This window comes from Triplophysa dalaica, chromosome 21 (genome assembly GCF_015846415.1).
Source record: "Triplophysa dalaica isolate WHDGS20190420 chromosome 21, ASM1584641v1, whole genome shotgun sequence".
In the NCBI taxonomy this organism is placed as follows: Eukaryota; Metazoa; Chordata; class Actinopteri; order Cypriniformes; family Nemacheilidae; genus Triplophysa; species Triplophysa dalaica.
The window spans coordinates 20,276,177-20,294,255 of record NC_079562.1 but is presented as its reverse complement, the minus strand read 5'-3'; the positions used below and the strand labels follow the sequence as shown (position 1 = coordinate 20,294,255).

The 18,079-nt window shown below is 38.2% G+C and overlaps 1 protein-coding gene across 3 annotated transcripts in view; it reads right to left on the bottom strand.

Annotated features, from left to right (window-relative positions):
• The window catches only part of elmo2 (engulfment and cell motility 2), a 51,273-nt gene extending 40,402 nt beyond the window's left edge, over positions 1-10,871 (bottom strand). For all 3 annotated transcript variants that reach the window (XM_056734811.1, XM_056734813.1, XM_056734812.1), the window contains exons 1-7: positions 10,731-10,871; positions 8,138-8,237; positions 5,885-5,925; positions 5,671-5,743; positions 2,732-2,782; positions 943-1,112; positions 740-839 (exon numbers count right to left, since the gene is read on the bottom strand). In XM_056734811.1, coding sequence (XP_056590789.1) covers positions 740-839; positions 943-1,112; positions 2,732-2,782; positions 5,671-5,743; positions 5,885-5,925; positions 8,138-8,224 — 522 coding nt within the window. In that variant the 5' untranslated portion in view covers positions 8,225-8,237; positions 10,731-10,871. The remainder of the gene's footprint in view (positions 1-739; positions 840-942; positions 1,113-2,731; positions 2,783-5,670; positions 5,744-5,884; positions 5,926-8,137; positions 8,238-10,730) is intronic.
• Between the last annotated feature and the right edge of the window lie 7,208 nt (positions 10,872-18,079).

Sequence of the window (18,079 nt, the reverse complement as noted above, 5' to 3'; positions counted from 1 at the left end):
ACTCATCATGAAGTCTTTCCTGTGTGCCTCCTAGGTAATGAGAAGCCTTTATAGGCCATCAATTAGGATTAAAGCAGCTGATATCAATTAGTACTGATAGCGGTTAGGGTTTCTCACTCAATACTGACAGATTTCAGGTGATCTCCTGGCTTTCTATGCCATTTTGCACCTTGTTACCTTCATGTGTTTAATACTTATTCCCTGTGTCACTTCATTTACTATGACTGAACTTGTATACTTAAATGTTCTGATTTCTTTTTATGAATTCAACATTTGGCTTGATGGCTACATCTGGTGGAAATTTTGTGTCAATAGCCCACTTAGAAATCCCCTTACTGATAAAAATGCTGATGTGCCAAATACTTATTTTCCCCGCTGTATGTGTAATCCCTGGGATCCAACCCATGACATTTGCATTACTAGCGACATGCTCAAACTACAGAGCCACAGGAAAGCTGTCCTGTCTGAAAAGTCCATTCTCTTTTTCATTTCACAGGGTTTCTTTTACATCAATCTTATAATGTGTTACAATTACTGTACAATGAATTTGTAAAATGCTGAAATTATTTTTCGCGTTAAAACAGTACATTTCAGCTGACAGGCAATTGCTAGAAACAATTAGAAACAATTTTTGATTTCTTCATAAGCATCAAATCACTTTATTGACTGTCTTCTCAGTCTTTCTGTCAACAAAAGAAGGCTGTATGTGAAGAGAGACAGATATGGATGTGTAACTCGCCTGCTTGATGAAGGAAACAGATACGAGATCCCAGGATACAATGCCATGATCCATCAGCTCGAGAAATGCAGTGAGAGTAAAGGCCAACATCTCTCCAAAACTACACAAACACACACACAAACGCAGACACACATATAAATGTAGAATATTTAAAAAAAAACAAGAAGCTCTGAAATAATATGATCTATAGTGAAGAACTGTACTGTGTGCCGCTCTCCACCAGCCGTGCCAGTGTTCCCAGGCCTTCCATGTTAATGAATTCAGTGGCAAACGTCGGGTCAGCTGAGAGTTTCGCCAGTTCCTTTAAAGCCTCCAGACGGGCATCAATGCCATGAGACTGCATTCTTTCCAGGAGCTGTCGAGCAGCACGCATCTAAAGCACAAAAGTGTTTGTGACAACAAAAGAAGTACATGTTCATTACCACAACATTTGAGGGATTATTGACCGCATGTTTAATTGAGTCTGTACACTAGCTTTACATGTTATGCACTGCTTATCACAAAACGGATCTACAAACTCTAAAAAAAGTCAAATGTGTTACCCTTATGTGCTGTCTTACATTTCTATCCATTTCTATTTTGTTTGATTTGTCGTGTTGGCTGTGTTTATGCAAAAATCATACATTAAGAAAAAATATTGAATTGAATATAAATGTTTTTATAACCTAGGTACAAGGTGCACATGGACAAAAATATCCTCATTGAAACCCATTAAAACTACACATTTGCAGGCATAAATCATACATTCCATATAAAAGTCCTTTGATTATGTTGGCAAAAAGGAAATTACGATTATTGAAAACATTACAAGAAAATTCTAGTTTTCAAAGTTGTACTTTTTGTTTACGTGATCTTCTCCATTTAAGTCTTTATAGCATTTCAGTTTTCCTGTTTCAGCACTGCAGGCAAACTTAACCAAAGATGCAGCGGTGTTTATGTGATAGTATAGATATCAAAGTGTGGTTTGTATGTATGTATCTACTGAAATTTTTTTTGGACATTGACATTTTTGAGTCTGCTTAAGACATTATTGCAATAAAATGCATGTTGTGATTAATTATTAACATATCAAATAAATCATCACATCATAATAAAAAAAATCTGCCTCCCATGTAGTTGGCTATATACACATATTTACAACTATTCATTTTTGTCATGAAAAACAACAGGTGCCATGTAAAAAATCTAGGATTTAAAGTGTTAAAATTCTGAAAATGAAGATTTTTGCTTGGTTGATAAGAACTGATTTGGTGAAAAAAATTAAGTAATTGAACGTGTTAAAAAAATATGTATACACAATATTTTTATGACCGTGTTTGGACAGTGACATTTATGTCCATTTTCAGCTTTCAGTTTTTTAAATTGATGCTGAGGGTTAAACAGAGCTGAGTGTACAACAATGACTGTGGAGTTCTTATGTCATTCATACACATTAGAGTCTGTGAGGCATTTCAGAAGGTTGACATTTAACTCATTCCCCGCCAGCCTTTAAAAAAAAGTTGCCAGCCAGCACCAGCGTTTTTTAACATTTTCACAAAATTTTGATGGCTCACAGTACATTCTCTCTAATTAATTTATGGACAAACAATGTCCTTTCATCAAATTAAAGAAGAGAGTCTCTGCTTTTAAACAAAATAAACTGTATTTTTCTATCTTCATCTGTTCTTTTTTTTATCACCGCTTAGATGTGGGTAGGTTTTTTAAAAAATGCATCACTTCAATTAAACAGCTGAGATAATTACAAATTTTTGGTCAAAGAATCCACCCAGATTACACTCAGAACAATCATTAAAAACAGATTAAATATATTCGTTCAAGATTCAGAGATTCTGTACCACCAGCTGTACAACAGTACAAACACAGATTGCCGTAATAACCTGTCTTTGGTGGAGAATGTTTTTTTTTTAAATATGGCGGGGAAAGAGTTAACGTCCGTCATGCCCTTCATGTGATGTGTAAAATCTGTTTGACTCCTGATGCTGAAGAACTTACAGGAGAGATGGCTAATCGAAGTATGGTCCCATTTTTTATTTCACCACGACTCTGAAAATGACAACAAATCAAAATGACTGTATGAAAACAGACAAAAGAGGCTGACGGTAAAGTTATCATCAGAGTTCATTCTAACAATTCAGATCAAGTACCACCTTTAATAAAATGAGTTGTTCCACCTCGCCACAGAAAATCACATGAATAAAGACTCAAATTAATAGTAAAGCTGTGAAACTTTCTCTTTACACCTCGCCTCCATTTCTAATGTATTATTAATAATACAAACACATTTATATGTACCAGCTGTTTTCAAACTAATGAACATGTTTGTTCTCATGTTTTTTAAGTTAGTCAGCAGTAATAGTGAACACAGACACTTTTCTGTTATGCACTGTTAACGGGGCTCTGTAAATTACTCTTATGGGGGGATTTATTCACTTTGTGGAGACTTGCAAAAGACTACAAACATGTATTTAAGTAAAAATGTGGAAAGAAAACTTAGCTAACCGAATACTTAAACATCAATAGAACAGCTGTATAAAAAAGAGACTCTACTGCAGCGGTTCGCGTCAAAGTGGGACATCAAAACTAAAGCACAACGCGTGCTTTGGTGATTTAACCTCGAGTAGATGCAGACGCCTGTTGAATTAGTTCTTTACAGCAATAACAACAGCTTTAAACAGCAGATCAAGTGCAGAAGTACAAAATAAACGTAATTTACACGCAGCTCATCAGAAGAGAGAGAAAGTGAGAGACGCACAAGTGTCCGTCTGCTCCCGCTCTGTGTTTGACCCAGCTCATTAAGTTTTGAGTTACGTCGCCCACTGATAAATAATAAAGCATAACTGCATATGCTGAGATGTATTCTGTATCAGTGTTGGGAGTAATGGCTTACAAAAGTAATGTATTACAGTAACATATAACTTTTTGCTGTAACGCAGTAGTGTTAGACATTACTAATCCATTTTCAGTAATATTTTACTCTGTACATGTTCAGTAACGCTTGCGTTACAACAACGTTTTCGCCCGTGAGACATTAACATTTCCTGTTCGTGAATAGACGCGCGTGGTGTCATTCATCTCCAACTGGCTGCCATGAATTCAGTGTCTGAGCTAAAGGTCAGAGGCTATTGGCCGCGCCCGGTGCGCTGTAAACCTAGTGCCAGTGTTGCAAGGATTGCTGCTTTCTTGCACAAATGGGCTATTTCGAAAATGCGGTTGTGGTGGAAAATTATGCAGCTGCGGGTTGCAGGTTTTTGGGCTGCTTTCCTAAATGTTTATTTATATTCTAAAGATAAATGTTAATTGATGAGATTCTTAATGTGTATTCATACTCTGATGAATACCTGGCAACTCCAGGACCGGCCCATTTTCATAAGTGTGGAGAGCTAGTGTCTTGACAGGCAGGCTACAGTACAGGGAGGTGACACAGGAGCTAAGCTCAACCAAAGAGAAAAATATAGCGCTGGTGTTAGACAATGCATACGAATTATACTTTTACCAATGTTTCGTAAGGTGCATTTCATGTTGCACAATGAAAGAAATCACTTGTGAGTGTACAACAGTTGTTTCCTTCGGTTGCCAAATATCACATTAAAGCAGCGCTATATGCAGTCTAGAACAACTAAAACATTGACGTGCTTGTTCACATTATACATATGCAATACATTTAACCATGCTTATTTCTTAAGAAAGTTTTTGCATGTCTTACGAACAGAAAACACGTTTGTCGTCCATTCCCGTATGTGGCCTCGAGCACACATGGGATCTTTTTTAAAGGGACACCCACCCAAAAATGAAATTCTGTTATGGATTCTCACCCCCTAGTTGTTCCAAACCTGTATAAATGTCTTTGTTCGGTTGAACACGAATTGGTAGAATGTTAGAAACTAAAACTTATTTTGCATCATTGACTACTATAGCAGAAAAGATCATAATGGTAGTCAAAGATGACCCAGAAGTTTTTGCTTCCTATATCCCCCAAAACATCTTTTCAGTTCAACAGAACAAAAAAAATACAATACCTAGGCTCTGTGGGCAGATCTGCGCATCCCCGCATTTAGTTGAGCGCGTCTGTTCCTAAAAAATCACTGATTAGCCTCTTCAGGCGTTTTATCAGAGTTGGGGCTAAACTCGGCAGGAAAATGGATTCTCGGGCCAGAGTTGAGAGCCACTGGTTTAAACTGTTGCAGCCATTAAAATAGTTTTCTTTTCAATGGTTAATTAGATGTGTTTTGTTTCCTTTCTTACGTTAGTTTAGAAAAATGTTTTGAGTATTTACGGTTTGTTGCTCAGAAACAGAACGCAGTTTAGAGAGACGCAGATATAAACGCATAATGTGCATGATACTTGTTTAAATTCCTCTTTCTGTCACCATAAGAAAAAAAGAGTGGATACGTGCGACATAGTGACATGCAACCTGTCCTACTTACCGGGTCCCAAACTGCTCCAAATATTATCTGTTTATATCATGCAGCGCTGCACAGACCGAACAGCCCAAAGCATCTTTTATGAATTGCTCTTGTGTTGTTTTGATTTTTCAAACTTGATGTGCTGTTGTTGTAGGCCAATTTCAAATCGCATATTTTGCACGCTACCTCTGTCTTGTCCTTACTGAATTTAAAGAGTTCCCACACCTTATGTATTCAGCATTTTTGTCTTCTCCTTCAGATTAACTAAATCATTACATTCACTTATGGGCGATTCATATTCAAGTCCGAATGCGAACCGCTTCGCGGGGTGTGTTAGAAAAAAAAATTTTGACTCTCAAAATCGAAAGTCAAATGCCAACCCACCGAACGAATACTCAAATATTCTGGTACAGCCCTAGAAGTGTGTGTAGGTGACATCTGAATGGCCAAGGCAAGCGTTGAGAACAAGTGACTCATTCATTTCAGCATCTGTAAACGGCATGTGTGGTTATTGTTATTGATGCTCACCTGTTCTGTGATATAAAGCTGCTGACCGTCAGCGTTACGCAGAGCAAACTGCTCTGAGCCCGACAGAGACCATCTACACAAATATCACAAACACAACAATTCAAAGGGTTTCATTTCAAGAACTCAAAGCTGAGCACAACTTTTCTGATATGAATTCTGCAGTGTTCGATATATGTCACTTGTGTTGGTGCGTATCTACTACAGGTTTACTTACCCATCACACACTTCTCTAATGATGGATGGCAATGGCTTTTTCTGCAATGAGAGACATACAAACACTCAAAATGAGTTTCAAGAAAATAAATCAGTCAGGTTTCACTGGAAAGAATCCCATTTTAAAATAAAACATCTGGTCATTTATAGACGCTTCTCCTCAGTACAGATATTTTACATGTAGGGCTGAACCATTAATTGTATTTCAAGTCATCTTAAAATGAATAAAGCATAATCATGGCTTTATCAGTGTGTTAATAGCAACCACAAAACATCATCATGACAGGGTCACAGAAGTATAACAGTGGCAGATTATAACATTGGCTATAAAGTGTACAAAACATGCCAAGTGAAATGATAAAAAACTGACAGAACAATCGTGATTAAAACTTTGAGTAATTGGTGGGGATTTTTACTGAATGATATCAACATGTTTGTAACAGGATGGCATACTTACAGAAAAAAGTTTTTGTTATTATTGGCATCACCAGTAGGGCTGCACGTTATATTGAAAAATGATCGTCATCTCGATAATAGTTTATGCGATTTCCATATTGCAGAGAGTTGCAATAAATTAAATTTGTTTCATGTGTCAATCTTTTGTGTGTTGCATGCTTAGATTGTCCAATCAGAAGGGGCCTTACTATCTTTATACCCGCCAAGTAGGTGCTATTATAGTATTGGCAAGGCCCAAAGGTGAACCCAGCGGATCAAAGCAGAGAGCGGAAAATAAATGGAAAATGACAGCGACAAACTTGTGCCTAAAAAGAATGGTACGTCTGAAACATGGCAATATTTTGCAGGGCTTGACATTAATGCGTGTCCGCTTGTCCGGGACAAGTAAATGTTGTATGGGCAAGTGAGAGAGAATTTTACTTGACTTGAATTTTTTTAATAATAATAATTAACAACAGGGCAACATACATGTAGAATAATACAAATATGTGCATTAGACAGAGCTGCTTGTATGTGTGAAGTGCGTTTGTGTTTGTTTGTGTGTAACAATAATCAATAGGGCACTGCAACGTATATTATCTAGATATGGACGCAGCAATCCTGTTTTTTAAATGCCATCTGGCTGTTCTGCGTGTGAATTAAGTGCACACTTTAACATTCAACACGAGTGATGGTCGAGGATTTATCTGCGTCTGCATTGTTTGAGGATATGAAAACATGAACTTTATCTCCAGGATTGCTCTGAGAGTTTATTTTATCGGCAAACACACAAAAGCTTGAGTCTTCCTCGAAGACCCATCAAAATAAAAGTCCTGTTAAACTGAACACTCGGACAAAAAACACTGTGGTGTCCTATAGTATTTGCTATTGAAAATTGTAGACCCCTTGTAGCAAACTGATAAACACTGTGTAGTAAAGTAAAGTTAAAAAATACTATAGTATCTAAGAAGTTTACTGCAGTTTACTTTAGTGAATACTATAGTATACTGCAGTAATTTATGTGGATATGTAATATATCACTATTGTATAGTAAAAAAAAGAAAAATTTCTGAAAGTTTAAGGCCAAATCTACCAAAACTGCTAACGAAAGGAGAAGTAAAATATCCGGAGACAACCATCGATCAAAGTTTTACAAACGCAACGCCTTATGAAAAAACGTTAGGAATTAACATATCATACGCTTTTTAACTAAAGCTTTAGCTTTTTTGGCTATTTGCTTTTATTAAAAAAACAGGTAGGGCAAGAAAAAAATTTCTTTAAAATATGCACTTATCTTGAAGATTGTATGGTTAGATGTGAATAAAAAGTAATGTTTGAGTAATGCATTTTGTGTTTGCAGGTCTATTTTAACAGACTTATTTAAGAGTTTTTAGTCATTCATAGAGTTTTAAACTAAGTCTAAATGTTTGCCTCTTCCTTGATGATTTTTTTAAGTAGCCAGTAAAAATGGCATTTCTCTATTAAATGTTATATCGCAAGATATATTGCTATCGCATTATTCAATAACGAAATCACATTCCACATATTTTCTCAATATCGTTCCCCCCTAATCACCAGTAGTAGTATTATAGTAATATAATCAATAGCTTTCCTGTAGCTCAGTGGTAAGAGCATGGAGTTAACAACGTCAAGGTCGTGGGTTCGAATTTATAAGATAATGCAATGTAAGTTGCTTTGGATAAAAGCGTCTGCCAAATGTGTCAAAATATCAAATAAAAAAAAGTATTCTGAATGATAACAGTATTAATAACAATCAAGCACTGATAATACAACATTGAAGAAAATAAGAAGAACAGACCTGGTCAATTTCAATGAGTTGAGCATTGGCACCGGGCCACTCGATGGCCACTTTCACAATGTCTGCTGGAGGAGGCATGACTGGCATTTCACCCCGATGACTACACAAACACAAACACACTCCTAATAAACCATGTGTCATCTACTGTTGTCTAATACATGACACCAACAACATACAGTTGTGTTCAAAATTATTCAACCCCCAATGCTGTAAATGGTTTTAGGGAATTTTGTGACATTTGTAATTGTATTCAGAATGAAATCCTACAAGGACTTCTTAAAGAACCATATGCAACTAAAATGACATCAATTAGTTTTGTAATACAGTAGTAAATGTTTATTTTGTGAATTCTTCATTGACATAATTATTCAACCCCTTAAAGACTACCACTCTGAAGAACAGAGGTTCAATGAAGTGTTTTCAATCAGGTATTGAAAACATCTGTGGATATCAGGGAGCAGCAATAAAGCCTAATAAGCACCAATTAGGCAGCTTTAAAATGACTGTGATACTCAGCTCCTTCTAGACATTTACTGGTGTGGTTACAAACATGGTGAGGTCAAGAGAATGGTCCAGGAAGACAAGAGAACAGGTGATTACTCTTCACAGGAAGGGCAATGGCTATAAGAAGATTGCAAAGATGTTAAACATACCAAGAGACGCCATAGGAAGCATCATTCGCAAATTCAAGGCAAAGGGCACTGTTGAAACGCTACCTGGTCGTGGCAGAAAGAAGATGCTGACTTCAACTGCTGTGCGCTACCTGAAGCGTAGAGTGGAGAAAAGTCCCCGTGTGACTGCTGAGGAACTGAGAAAAGATTTGTCAGATGTGGGTACTGAAGTTTCTGCTCAGACAATACGGCGCACCCTGCGTAATGAAGGCCTCCATGCCAGAACTCCCAGGCGCACCCCCTTGCTGTCCCCAAAGAATAAGAAGAGTCGACTGCAGTATGCCAAAAGTCATGTGGACAAACCACAGAAGTTTTGGGATAGTGTTCTGTGGACTGATGAAACAAAATTAGAACTGTTTGGGCCCATGGATCAACGCTATGTTTGGAGGAGGAAGAACAAGGCCTATGAAGAAAAGAACACCTTGCCTACTGTGAAGCATGGCGGGGGGTCAATCATGCTTTGGGGCTGTTTTGCTTCTGCAGGTACTGGGAAGCTTCAGCGTGTGCAAGGTACCATGAATTGGACCTTTCAACAGGACAATGATCCCAAGCATACCTCCAAGTCCACTAGAGCATGGTTGCAGATTAAAGGCTGGAACATTTTGAAGTGGCCATCGCAGTCACCAGACTTAAATCCGATTGAGAACCTCTGGTGGGACTTAAAGAAAGCAGTTGCAGTGCGCAAGCCTAAGAATGTGACTGAACTGGAGGCTTTTGCCCATGATGAATGGGCGAAGATACCCGTAGATCGCTGCAAGACACTTGTGTCAAGCTATGCTTCACGTTTAAAAGCTGTTATAACTGTAAAAGGATGTTGTACTAAGTACTAAGATTGAATGCCACTTGGGGGTTGAATAAAACTGATAATGATGTGAGCTCAGAAAAGACATTTGTGGTTATTTCATTATAAATGTTATGTTATATTTGTCTGACCTACACGTGCCTCTTTGATTTAATTGTAAGCAGTATGACTGAATGATCATAATCAATGTCAAACCGACCAAAACAATCAATTTCAGTGGGGGTTGAATAATTTTGAACACAACTGTACAAGACACACGCTGAAGAAGAATGATGAGCTTTTATTGTCTGTCAAAACATGAGATCTCATCAACATCTCAGCCACAGATAGAAGCTCTAAGATGTTTCTCCTCAAGTCAAGATGTTCAGATATGAAACAGTGTGATCTGTCCACAGTCATTTCATAGCTCTAAACTGACATCATCATCATAGCTCAGGAGAATTGGTTCATTTAAGTATCAACTCAGTGTCACATGTTTCTGATCAGGAGAGGTACAAACAGACACAAATTTGAGCATGAAGAGTTTGGAGGTGTTAAATGAATGTAGATTGTAGCATTGACTTTTGATTGCAGACTTGACAAATCTGAGCTCAGTTTGACACATCTCTTGTGAAACTCTCCATTCGATCTCATTAATGTGTAGGAGAAACGAGACGTCATCTGTGGTCGTCTTTCTGGTGCTGATGCTGTGGTCTAATCGAACATCTCAGCACTGACACACACACATATATGATTTGATGTCATGGCAGTACTATGGAGATGAATCGATCCTTGATCAGTCAAATGTGAATGAATGTGTCATGAGAAGATGTTCGAATATGAACACACTGACAGCACCGTGTTTTAATGCGGTATATCGCCAGTAACCACATTTCAAAATGTGCTCTTTACAGAAGCGCCATTAGCGGAATGGAAACGTGCAGTGATGCTAAACGACATGTATAACCGTTCTTCCTTCTGAAGACCATGAGTGAAATGTTTGTCGGTCATGTGAATTAAAAGCCTGCGCACATATACGAGTGTCCAGAGAGCAGCAGAGATACACATGTCGTGAATGCGGTTTTCCACACGCTGTATATTACGGTAGGGTGTGTGTTTTGTATGTGTGATGTGGGTTTACCTCAGAATTATGTTTCAAACGCGATGTTTTGTTTTCCTCGACTCTCAAGCAGATTTCAGACGGAGGATGATGATGGGCGGAGTTTACGGCGTCTCGTCTTCATCACTCACTCGTGCTGCATCCTTCACATCTGGCATTGTATTCACATGATATCTAAAAAGAGTGCGTGAAGTCGATTTATTTCATGTTTATTTCAGCGTTAGTGAACAACTTGCATTGCGCTCCATCACATCCCACCCCATAGGACAGATCAGCCAATGAGAACACGATCTCCAGTTGACTGACGTGATGAAACCCCGCCCTGTGATTCACTGCATCATCATCATCATCATCATCACCCTCCTCTCCATGATAAGTCCGGTCCTTACTCTCAGTAGGTGAACACACACAAAACATTACATTTATAATCTTAAACAGATTACACCTGATTATAAAGGGCATCTGCACATGCTGCGCTATATCCTAGTGTTTGCTACAAAAAAATACATTTCCTACAATTCTGAACCTTCCAACTTCCTACAGTAAATATTTAGGCATGATATACAGTGAGGAAATCAATTGGCTTACAAAGAAATGAAGGGTCTATCATTTTATGGTAGGCTTATTATAACTGATAGAGACAGAATATAAAAAAACATCTGGGACAATTGTGTATTAAATATACATTTTAAAAAACATATGTGCAACATTAAGTGCAAAATGAACATAAAAATTCAATTATATCAATTATATTTGTCAGTTCCTATACACTAGTTGTAATATGTTATAAAATTTATATTTTTAACTCTCTTTAAGTTGCAAAATTTAAATGATCCAGTAACTTCAGTTATCAAGTTACACTGCATCTGTACAACAGAAACGCGATCCATCCACGTGAAAAACACCCGTTTGAAATATGCAACTTTCATGCTGGAGGCAGTGTTAGGGGAGAGATTGTGCACAAATATACACAAGCATTGCCAAAGTGCAGATCTGCCCTTACGAAAATGAACATTGGTTTCTTATTCATCTGGGTACCTCGATTCCTGAAGTCACGGAAACGTTGCGCCACAAAAACTGTTTTTGAATGATTATGTTAATATTTTCACTAAGACAACAAATACTGAAGGTGTCGCAATTTGCTACACCCGACATGCTGATTGTAAATGAAAATGCAATACCAAATGTTCAACCTGTTAATGTATTTAGGGAAAATAACATTTAAATTTTCATTTTGATACAGTTTAGCTTGACTATCTAAAACAAATATAATCAGTCCGGGGAATACATTTTCATTTTAATTTTACAACTCAAAGAACGTTAAAAATATCCATTTAAATTTGCACTTCATTTTTTGCACTTCATCATGTGGGTCAATGATGTGAGAATGCGGCAGTCGGAGATCCTGAAGAGGGATTTCAGGAGTCTGGTCGATACTGTTCACAACGCATCGCCAACAGCCAGGATCATCGTATCAGGGCCGCTTCCTACTTACCGACAAGGGAACGAAAAGTTCAGTAGTCTATTTACGCTTAATAATTGGTTAAAGTCATGGTGTATTGAACAGAAGCTGCTCTTTGTAAATAATTTTGATCTGTTCTGGGAGCGACCAAGGCTTTTCCGCCCCGACGGGCTGCATCCCAGCAGCATTGGAGCGGAAATTCTGTCTGACAACATCTCAAAGAACTCACCATTTGACTAGTAAGTACAAATTTTAACCATAGTCTGTGTTCTTCTCACCCAACTGTTAAGAATGTTACTGCTTCCAAATGCATAGAGACTGTGTCTGTCCCCCGAATAATACAACCTAATAATCATTTATTTAAAAGTCAGAGAAAAAATCTTATCATGATTAAACCAAAAGACAATATATTTAATGAGCAAAACCAGCGCCTAAAGTTTGGGCTACTTGATATTAGATCACTAAATCCAAAGGCAGTTATTGTAAATGAAATGATCACAGAAAACAGTTTTGATATACTATGCCTTACTGAAACCTGGCTTAAGCCAAATGATTATTTCGGTCTAAATGAGTCTACTCCACCAAGTTACGGTTATATTCATGAGCCACGTCCGGTTGGTCGAGGTGGTGGTGTCGCAACAATCTTTAGAGACTTTCTTACCGATACTCGGAGAACAATGCATACATTTAAATCATTTGAAGTGGTTGCGTTGAACATAACTGTTCCAAATAAAAGTAAAAAACCATTGGTCTCTCTTACATTGGTTACTGTGTATAGACCCCCTGGGCCTTACACTAATTTTCTGATAGAGTTCGCAGACTTCTTATCGGATCTATTGGTTAAGGTCGATAAAGTACTGATTGTTGGAGATTTTAATATCCATGTAGATATTGCTAACGATCCATTATCTGTGGCGTTTAAAGAACTGCTAGACTCTTGTGGTGTAACACAATACATCAATAGTCCTACTCATCGACTTAATCATACTCTAGACTTGATTATATCTCACGGAGCCGATCTAACCAATATCGATGTTATACCTCAAAGCGACGAAGTTTCCGATCACCATCTTATAACATGTACACTGCGCACTGCAGAAATCAGTTGTATATCTCGTTATCGACAGGGTAGAACAATCACCTCAACTACTAAAGATAGTTTCGTAAAGAACTTGCCAGATCTGACTCCTCTAATAACCTTTCCAACTAATATAGAATCGCTCGATGACATGATCAGCAACATGGGCACTATTTTCTCTAATACATTAGAAGCGGTCGCACCTATGAAGTAAAAAAAGATTAATGAAAAGATTATAGCACCATGGTATAGTAACACCACTCGCGCCTTAAAAAGAGAAACGCGTAAACTGGAGCGAAAATGGAAACAAACCCAATTAGGGGTCTTTAAAATTGCATGGAAAGAGAGTGCAAGCTGTTACAAAAAGGCACTAAAAGCGGCAAAAGCCGAGCACTTCCGTAACCTCATAGAAAATAACAAAAACAATCCAAGGTTTTTATTTAGTACAATTGCTAAACTAACAAAGAAACAGACTCCACCTGACCTGGGTATTCCGCCGCACCTTGGTAGCAATGAATTCATGAAGTTTTTTACTGAGAAAATCGAAATAATACGAGACAACATAGCTAAAACCAAACCTCCAAGTGTGTCGGAAGAATTAGTTTTAACCGACACCCAAAAAGAAAAGCTACAGTGTTTTTCTCCTATAAATCAGGAAGATTTAATTAAAATTATTGCAACATCCAAACCGACGACATGCTTATTAGACCCCATTCCGACTACTTTATTAAAAGAGTTACTACCTGCTGTAATTGAGCCCATTTGTAACATAATCAACTCGTCAATTAATATAGGACATGTCCCAGGGCCCTTTAAGATGCTTATCAAAAAACCAAACTTAGACCCCAATGAACTTGGAAGCTATAGACCGATTTCAAATCTACCGTACTTGTCTAAAAAACTAGAAAAAGTAGTGTCAACTCAACTGTGTACCTTCCTACAAAATAATGACATGAACGAAAAGTTTCAGTCTGGCTTTAGACCGCATCACAGCACTGAAACTGCGCTCGTTAGAATTACAAATGACCTCCTTATTGCTTAGATAAAGGTAACATCTCACTCTTAGTCCTGCTTGACCTTAGTGCTGCTTTCGATAGTGTAGACCATAAAATACTACTAGATCGTATACACCATTATATCGGTATTCAGGGACAGGCACTGCAATGGTTCAGATCTTACTTAACAGACAGATAACAATACGTCCATTTAAATGGGAAATCGTCAAATCTTACGCAAGTCAATTATGGATTACCTCAGGGATCGGTTTTAGGACCCTTGCTTTTCTCCATATACATGCTGCCCCTCGGCAACATTATTAGAAAACATGGAATTAGCTTCCACTGTTATGCAGATGATACTCAGCTATATATCTCATCAAGACCAGATGAATCCTTTAAGCTATCCAAACTGGCAGAGTGCATCGAGGACATAAAACATTGATGACTAGTAATTTCCTCTTTTAAACTCTAGCAAAACAGAAATATTACTTATAGCACCAAAATCAAGTAAACAGAATATCTCCGACTACAGCCTGCAAATTGAAAGCTGCACTGTTACTCCACAAATACAGTTAAAGACCTAGGCGTTATATTAGACGGCAACCTGTCATTTAAAAATCACATCTCAAATATCACAAAAACAGCCTTCTTCCACCTTAGAAATGTTGCCAAATTACTCAACTCAACTCAACTCAACTTTATTTATATAGCGCTTTTTACAATTTTCATTGTTACAAAGCAGCTGTACATGAGACACATTTAATACAAGTATGAATTCTAAAGCAGCCCCCCCGGCCAGGCAGATAGTGCAAAACAATATGCAAACGGTGGTGAGGAACCCAAAACTCCCATCGAGAAAAAAAACCTCAGGGGAACCCAGGCCCAACCAGGGGATTCCAGTTCCCCTCTGGCAAAAGCTGCTGCCTCTGCACAAGCTCATCAGTGCTTGCACAACAAGGCTTAATAAAAATATAAAAATTAAAGATTATCATTAACAATCTAATAGCATTTGAAATGTCCTTTATCCAGCTCTATCCTCTTAGCACTTGTCAGGTCACCGCTTCCCATTCTCAGCTCTGCCATCAGGTCTGGGCATGAACTGCATCCTGCGGTAACCTTGGAACAAAGAGACAAGACTGGCTGAGAGTAGAGTACTGTTCTGCACTCTTTGATGCAACAAGTACATCATTTGTTGTTGGATGTGTTCCTGGTTCCGGTTGATCTAAATAATGCAGCCTAAATCCTCTGAGGATTAATATTATGGAGGTGTAGTGTATGCAAGATTAAAAAGATGAGTCTTTAGTCTAGATTTAAACTGACAGAGTGTGTCTGCCTCCCGGACCGTGCAGGGAAGAATATTCCAAAGTTTAGGCGCTAGATAAGAAAAGGATACGAAATTACGAAATATTTTATGTGTTGCTGACGCAGAAAAGCTTATTCATGCATTTGTGACCTCACGGCTTGACTATTGTAATGCTCTACTTAGTGTTTGTCCTGTATCATCAATAAACAAACTACAGTTAGTTCAGAATGCAGCTGCCAGAGTTCTTACCAGGTCAAGAAAATACGATCACATAACCCCAGTTTTATCATCGCTTCACTGGCTACCCATTAAGTATCGTATTGATTTTAAAATTCTTTTAATTACTTACGAAGCCCTGAATGGTTTAGCACCTACTTACTTAACCAAGCTTTTATCACGTTACAACCCATCACGCTCTCTAAGATCTCAAAACTTAGGACTTTTGACAACACCTAGAATAACAAAATCCACCAAAGGGGGGCGAGCTTTCTCATACGTAGCACCTAAACTCTGGAATAGCCTTCCTGATACTATTCGAGGGTCAGACACACTCTCCCAATTTAAATCTAGATTAAAGACACATCTTTTCAGCCAAGCTTTCACTTAATGCATAGTTAATGAACAGCAGCTACGCTAATTATTCTCTTTATTCTCTTTCCGCCTCTGCCTCGGGATGCCCATACCGAGGTAGGAAGAAGTTCCACCATGTCCAGACGACCGACAGATGCCCATCCCCAATTTGAGATTACGCCAGCTACAGCTGCAGACTGACTGACCATCCCAGCTCCATCTAAGGCAATTCCACCACCAGCCAAGAGAAATATGACCATTGGACCATCCAAGCTCAGACCACTACATCCCCAACCAAGAGCAAAAGACGGATTATTTGTCTTATTAATGCTGAAGTTACAATATTTGGTATTAAATGCTAAACTAAAATCACATGTCACCAGTTTGAGTGCAGCTATGACAGGTCAGAGGGGATCTGGCCCTCCCGGTTGAGCCTGGTTTCTCCTGAGGTTTTTTTCTCCATTAATTAATCATTGGAGTTTGGGTTCCTCGCCACAGCAGGGCAGTGTTGGCCTGCTCACCGGGAGACTGCATTCATTCATTTATTTATTTAATTAGAAATTAGATATTATTTATTAGAATGATCTTACTTGTTGTATAAATACCATGCACTGTGCTGTGTTTTAACTTATCTGTTTTTCTTGTTTGCCCCTGTAAAGCTGCTTTGAAACAATACACATTGTGAAAAGCGCTATATAAATAAACTTGAATTGAATTGAAGGAGACCAATGCAAGTATTAGAAATTATTCTAAACAGCTGCGTTTAAGCGTAACCCCTTTTTCAAGGAGATTGTCTTTGATGTTTCATGCAGATGTGAATAGCCGTTTGTAATCCTGCCACCCTTTTGTTTGTAAACCTCTTACTTTTCTTTACTGTTTTATGTTTCATGTTACGTTTGTCTTAACGTGTTATATCTAGTCAGTTGTTATTTTCTCCTCGTTAGTATAGTCAATAAACCCACATTTGTTATCTACACTTGAATTGTTGCTGTGTCTCTTTATCACATATTGACGTCCCTTAAACTGTTTGATTTCGTTATAATTTCTGGAAGCGGTACTGTACTCTGAACTAACTGTAGTTTTTTTATCGATGATACAGGACAACCACTAAGTAGAGCATTACAATAGTCAAGCCGTGAGGTCACAAATGCATGAATAAGATTTTCTGCGTCTGCAACACACAAACTATTTCATTTCCTTCGAGGGTGCTTGGACAAGGTATTGTGCTGTTGAAGGTGGTTTCCAAAGTCTTGATGGTTTCAATCCGTCGGCTTCTTTCTTGTAGCCGGATTGGCGGATGAAGTCAGAAGCGAACTTTGCCGAAGTAATTCTGCCGAAGAAAATCTGTCTCCGAAGAGAGAGACAGGTCTCAGGAGGTGGTTCGAACGGGAACGGGCGAACACGGAAGAGCTGAGCATTGTCTGCTCCGTTCACGGATGTTTCAAGCCTGGGTGGGTTCCACGCCCCTACAGGTGAGTTATCCAATGTGATGAGCTGATTTTGGAGCGAAGCCCCGTTTCTTTGTTTTGTTTAGTAGCTCATTTGCATTTAGGATCACTTAGAGGTTTGGGGCTATAAAACTCTTAGAATGACATAAAATCGATATGATCTAAAACACATTTTTGTGCTATACATCATCTTTCCAGTAATGAAGAGAGAAACATTTAGATATAAAACATGCCATGGTTATAAGTACATTGACATGAAGTTCGTACAAGAATGGAAATATAAGCAGTATACAACCAAATACACATGTTTTTGAGGTTATAGGCGAGGCCGAATAACATGGGGACAAAGATACAATGTGGAAATGTAGGTTTAAACCCGTTTTAAACTATTCTTTTGTGGTTAACAAGAGGGAGACTTTCAAGACTTGACTGACCATTTGCCCTCATTCCTGTTTAACACATCTGGTGTCCATGTTTAGTGACAACGACCCCATCCTCCCTGTTGGAATTT